At 44.0% G+C, this 6,089-nt stretch overlaps 1 protein-coding gene across 3 annotated transcripts; it reads right to left on the bottom strand.

Moving 5' to 3' along the window:
• Positions 1–405: 405 nt before the first annotated feature.
• Positions 406–5,681, bottom strand: ZFAND2A (zinc finger AN1-type containing 2A). 3 transcript variants are annotated; one of them, XM_026650707.1, is made up of 7 exons: positions 5,599–5,681; positions 5,082–5,183; positions 3,501–3,595; positions 2,341–2,472; positions 1,566–1,717; positions 936–1,025; positions 406–490 (listed from the first exon to the last, which is right to left on the bottom strand). In XM_026650707.1, the coding sequence occupies exons 2-7, from the start codon at positions 5,134–5,136 to the stop codon at positions 484–486; spliced, it is 531 nt and encodes a 176-aa protein (XP_026506492.1). In that variant the 5' UTR covers positions 5,137–5,183; positions 5,599–5,681; the 3' UTR covers positions 406–483. The 3 variants fall into 3 exon arrangements, with proteins under 3 accessions (XP_026506492.1, XP_026506491.1, XP_026506493.1); XM_026650706.2 differs by lacking the exon at positions 406–490 and having other exon boundaries at positions 661–1,025; XM_026650708.1 differs by lacking the exon at positions 406–490 and having other exon boundaries at positions 942–1,163.
• Positions 5,682–6,089: the final 408 nt, after the last annotated feature.

Raw genomic sequence — 6,089 nt, 5'->3', positions numbered from 1 at the left:
AGTAACGCCACAGCTGGAGTTTACTTTAAACTGCACCCTACAGCCAATACAGATGGATCAGGTGACATGATCATACTATACCCTGCTTAACTACAGCTTGTTCCAAATGGATTTCAGATGTGCAGTGGTCCAGGCTTGGGGGTGTGGTATTAGTAGTAACAGCAGCGTTTTGTTCACTACTTTAGTGTATCCTTTTGCTATAGGCATACAGAGGTTTCCTTCTTCCTCAATTTCCATGCTGTTTGGTTTTACAAGGAGAAGACGCTTGCTATTCTATTAGGACTGAGGTATTCTAAATACAGAGAACAGAACATATAGCTTCCAATAAATTGCTTTTCCTTTTTGTAAAGGACAGTAAAGAGATTAAGATAAAATAATTTATAGTTTATTTGTACTGTAGAAAAATATGCACATGCTTTAGACAATAAATTTACATTAGTTTAAAGGAGAATTTCATCCAGCCATTAGGACTGCCTCAGCTCATCAGCATCTGAAAGAACAGAATAAATTACAGATTTAGGCTCAAGTCCTGCAGCGATCAACCCTAACAAGGAAGGTTTGAATAGCTATTTAAGTGTTGAAATAGTCTGATGCCTGAACTAATGACACTAGTGACCCAATAATGAGTTCTTATATCTTGACCAGGTCAAGTGCTGGACAGAGTCAGCTACTAGGTCATTGTAATAAGTAGGAATTTGAAGACTGTACATTTATCCACTATGCAGAGATTGTTTGGTCACTGTGGCAATTAGCCATGTCTTGGACTGTTATATGCCCCTCCTTTACACACCTGGCATTGCTCACATGTCAACTGGCAACTATAATAAAAGTTATAAGGAAGGCGTGCCAATGGCAGTTTCTACATCCTGTAGACACAAGGCTCTGATTTATGTCATCTTGTTTTGCTAATCTCATAACCACACTTCAGTTTATACCTGTTGCGCTGAAGATACCAGTTAGAAGACCTCTTGTTTGATCCAGCTGGCCTGAAGTTGGATTCAGATGCTCTCATTATAGCTGCAGATCTACAAGGAAATAGAACCATGCTGAACATCTGTTTATTCCACCACCAATCACACATCCATCCACTTCCAGATTTGTGGAGAACTGGTCACCCAGCTGCTCTAGAATCCTATTGCATGGAGCAAGGAAGGTAGCTGTGCCTAGAAGAGACATGTTACTCATTAGAAAGGCTCAAGTTTATACTCATTGTTTCCTACAGTAACACTTGGATACTAAGGGAATTGGTGCCTTAGAGAAGTCAGAAATTCAGTAGAAGTTAGTCTGATTCAAAAGGCTCACCACTAGAAAAGTCAGTCATCCTTTCCTTCCAAAGGAATTCTTAAATTGCGGGACTAAAGATTAACTTCTGGGAGCAAGGGCTTTAAGATTAAAAGAGCATAATACTTCAGTGAGATGCTGACCAACTGTGTCCTCCCAGAGATCATTTGAGAACTCATTTAGCTGCAAGTTGCAGAGATAATGGTAGGATCTCCCCTCGCTCTGGCAATTGCTTTCCTACCTCAGCCTGTTTCCCCCCACACTCTGAAATTTAACATCCTTACCCAGCTTTGGAGATGGAGCTACCTGCCCCTTTGCAGTCATGATCCAGAGGATGCCGATGTTTTATACAGAAGTTTCCATGGCATTGGTTACAAACAAGCTTCATCATCTCTTTCCGTTTGCAGCCTTCTTTTAAGCACTTATTTGTGAAAATCTAAAATGTAGTACAGGACAGTTGCTTTAGTTCAAGCAGCAAATACTTCACACATTACTTGCAAATTAATTTTCTAATCTGATCAAGATGGCATGCAGGCCTCTAAATTGGATTTACCTGAAATTTAGAGAGCAGTTTGAATTAGAATAAGATTGTTCCAACTCCTTGAATTCAGAGGAAAATATTCTATACTGCTTACTGGGCAAAATATAACCATAGTGCAGAGCAAGAGTGACAGTTTCTGGTCTTGGCAATAATACCAGTTAGTGCTTGCTAAGTCAGAGGTACTAGATTGTTTGGGTACTCAACGCCTTTAGCTTGCTCACCAGTTCAAACCCAACTGGTCAGGAAAGGCTGATGAACAGATCGAATCACTGTTTGCTGGTCCACAGTGTAGATGGTTCTCTACCACTAATTGGACTAATGCTCAGATCTTGATCAGTAGTCAGGCAAAGAATTATGAGTGTAGGGATCTCTTCTAGGAGTCTTCCAGAGGAAGCCTGAGGCCTAGTGTCAGCACAGGCAAGTGAGCTTGCATTGCTGCTGCCTGTGTCATACTGTTGTGCAGTTAGGAGGCTTGTCTCCATAAGCATCAATTTAAATTTCAAAGGGAGTTTCCTTACCCTCTGTTTCTGCTGAGTAGGATCATATTTGCAGTCCCTGTCCATGTGTGCTCCAACTACAATGTCTGGCATCTCTCCTCTTCTCACTGGGATGGGAGTGTTACATAAAGGGCATACTGGAACCTGCACATCCTGAAGACAGTGAAGTTATCAGATTAGAAATGGGACTGAAAGCAAGATTTCAAAAAGGAAGACAACTCAGATTTCCATCCCTTGCCTTTGAAGAGGGAGAAAAAAAAAAAGTGGCCCTCCATTCCTATACCAAGTTCTCTTCAGAACTTCCAGCACATCCACTTCAGCAGTGCTGGATTCTGCATTTCCAGTTACTACAGGAAGTCCATGTCAACATCATTGTAGTTAGAGCTAGCCAGCTACAATTAAGTCCCATCTAATTTGCTTTTAGATCATGTAATTTTCAAATCTTGAACACTTTCCTTGTTGATTTGGTTTCTTCCCTAGCCCTAATTGTGCAAGTCCTTTTGTTGAGTTTCCAGGTCTGGCATACAACTATGGTTCTAGAACCACAAGCAACTGCAGCAAGAGAATACAGGTGACAAGAGTTTGAAGACTGCACAAGAACAGCACATTTGTTAACTACATTAGATGACTTGTCAAGTCAGATTCTGGACCTAGATAAGATGAAGTGTTTATTTCAAATAAGGCTGTACTTATTCTGGCCAGTAATTCTGCATTGCTAGAATGCAAATTTGAGAACTGTCTTGATAACCCAAATTCCAGTTCATACTGACCCATATTATAGCCCAATGTTATCACTAATCAGACTTTCCATCCAAATATTTTGTCATTTGCTTTTCTGTAGTTTCATGTTCATAGACTTTTTTTAAATCAAGTTAAGGTTTTGAGAAAAACCACTGAACCCTCAACTGGTAGCCACTGCATTGCTGAAGATGCAAGGTACTGTATCTGCACTCTTTATGGGAGCCCAATTTAAGTGAAGGATGCAATCAGGTTTGCTACAGCTTCGAGTTTTACCATTTGAACTTTTAAATTCAGTTGTAAACTAAATCCAAGTCTACTGCAAGCAGAAGACCCAGCAAAGCAGGCTACAAGAAACTCCTAATCAGGTTTCAAAGTTGGCTTTCATCACAGCTAGAGAATTCCTTAAGTGCAAGCATTTGGAATTACCATTAGACACTTACCTTCTTATATGAAGAGGTACATTTGTGTTGGTCATATGTGATGTGATCTTTACAGAAAACTTCCTTACATGCATCACATTTTAAAGGAAGGAAATCTGTAATAAGCAGATAACATTATATGCCTGCAAGTCCTAAATGGGGAAGATGTAGACATTTACCTTTTAAAGTAATACTAAAACAATCACTGAGTAAATTCCCCAGGCATTAAGTAGGTAATACCCAAGCAGGTGTCTGGTTACTCAGAATCCAAGACAGCTTCACATGGAACTAGTTTAGGCCATTCCAAGTTGTATATTTTAGTGAGCAACAGGGAGAAGAGCTAGCTTCTCTGAATTTGAAAGTGCTAAGGTAGCCTCATTTCTGCCTTTTAATTCACAAGTTACTTGCAAGACGTGTTAAACCACCAATACAGTGAAACAAACTGCCCCGTCCCCTCTCTCACCACCACAGCAGCTGCTAATAGTTCAGGGGGCATATTAGTCAGAGGCACCAAATACTCTCCCAGGCCTCAAGTCACAGCAGATTTGCTTTAGTTCACTTCAGTATACCCAAATACTAAAGTCTCCCAGCTGTTAGAGTGAATGGCTGAGACAGCTTATAGAAGTGTAGCATCTGCAACTATTCTTGGGGTATCCTCATGATTAATAGCAGATCTATATATAGTAACAGGAGACTCAATGCATTACAAGAAATCCAGATATTTTGACAGGCATACTGTATACCTGTCTTGCCAGAGTCCACAGCCTGAGGTGCTTCTCTGGATTCTAGGATTTCACTGATGGTTGGAGGTTTATTTCAGTTCTGGCTGTAATTCTAGACATCTCAGATGCAGATTGACAGATATCCGCAATAGTTTAGTGTAGGACAGTTTGCACTTGCTTCTTTAGTTCCTCTCTTCTCCAAGATCTGTACTGCTCTATCAGCTCATTTCAAGGCTTGTCCACAAAGACTCTCACTTCCTGTACTACTATGCTAGAGATCAGATGTGATGAGTTTAACAATCCTCAGATATGAAGGCCTTGGGATAGCAGACAGGATTTTCTGATCTCAAGTTTCTCTGCTGACCCAACAATATGACCTTTGGGACAGCATTGAAGTATTTGGTTCAGGTTGTTCCTAAGAAAGTGCTGGGAGTATTAGTTTGTGGGTAAGCAACATTAGTATTGCATACCTTGTGTAGTTAAGCAAGTATTCTAAGAGTACCGATGGGTACATTTTACTAGGACTAGAAGATATTGTCTAGTCAGACTCCTCTGGTCTTGGCAGTGAAAACAAATTCATCTCACGCCTGTTCTCTAAATCAGGAGTATCCATCTCATACCTCAAGTCAGGTTCCCCCCAGGAGGATTTGATGCACATGGCCCTTTGGCATTTATGGGTTCAGCTGATCTTATGTCAGTGCACCACTACTAGTCAGAACCAGACATGGACTTTCATTCAGTAAATCACCCCAACTTCTGGAGTACCCCTTGTCTCTAGGAGAGTTAATTTGGTTCATGCAAAGCAATCAAGAGGACTAGAGCAGATAACAGAATGTAGTAAACTAACTATACCAGTAGTTGCATTCAAAGTGCATCTTACCCAGCTGTTTGCAAGTTTTTTCTGAACAATGCTTGCCCAAGTCTGGAAACTCCATAATAGGCCAGCAGATCCTTCAAGCTCCTTGGCTACTACAGCTGTCACCTTCAAAAATGAAGTTGTGGGTTTAGTTTATTGCAGTATCAACCCAGCTTCACCTCACCCCCAGTAAACAAAGCATTTTTTTTAATCAAAGCATTTCATAGGAGCAATCTTTAGATTTGGACAGAGGACGCCCCCCGGAACTCCCCCCCCCCCCCGCTTGTCTCCGCCCTGGGCAGCGCGGGTGGGTGACCGCAGCTGTCAGCAGAGCCCTTCTCTGCCCCACTAGCCAAGGCCAACCCCGGGCACGGAGATGGGGGGGAGGCGCACTCTGAGCGCCAGGAGACAGAGGCCGCAGCCCAGCCACCGGCCCAAGCCTCACAGCAGCGCTGAAGAGAAGGGGCTGGTGCCCCGGGGGACCCACTCCAGGGATGCGTCCGCTCGCACAGAAACGCGGTCCGGCCGAGCACTCACTCACCGCACGTTCCCCGCGCTATAGCGTATCCACAACCAGCCTCGCCTCGCCGGGCCTTTTATCCAGCCCTCCCGCTGAGTCACGCTCTGCGCGGCCAATCCCATCTTTGCCGAGTCATGCCTGGCGCGTGCGGTTAATGATGACATCCGCACCCCGGACCAATCACGGTTCGCCGCTGGCGCGTTCTAAAGCGCTAAGTCAGCACGCGGCCAATCAGCGGCCTGCAACTGTGCTGAGTCAGAGGGCGGGGCTCCCGAAGGGGGGACGATGACAGTGCGGGCCTGTGTGTTCTAGAAGAGCCTGGACTAGGCAACGCCCCAGCACCCCAAGGCGGGAAGCCGGTAGGGGCAGGTCCCCCGCAGCCCATGGGGGAGTAGATCAGGGTCCCCACAGCGCTGGGGCGGGTATTGGGTAGGGGCAGGATCCCCGCAGCCCATGGGGGAGTACATCAGGGTCCCCACAGCTCTTGGGGTGGGTATCAGATAGGGGTAGGG

This window comes from Terrapene carolina, unplaced genomic scaffold (genome assembly GCF_002925995.2).
Source record: "Terrapene carolina triunguis isolate 2854851 unplaced genomic scaffold, T_m_triunguis-2.0 Scaffold93, whole genome shotgun sequence".
Classification (NCBI taxonomy): domain Eukaryota; kingdom Metazoa; phylum Chordata; order Testudines; family Emydidae; genus Terrapene; species Terrapene triunguis.
This window is presented reverse-complemented; position numbering and strand designations above follow the sequence as displayed.

Coding starts and splice junctions, on each gene's coding strand:
- ZFAND2A (XM_026650706.2), bottom strand. CDS start 5,136: ATGGAGTTTCCAGACTTGGGCAAGCATTGTTCAGAAAAAACTTGCAAA. Junction 3,596..5,081: donor AAAAACTTGCAAACAGCTGG/GTAAGATGCACT, acceptor TGCTTATTACAG/ATTTCCTTCCTTTAAAATGT. Junction 1,718..2,340: donor CTACTCAGCAGAAACAGAGG/GTAAGGAAACTC, acceptor ACTACATTTTAG/ATTTTCACAAATAAGTGCTT.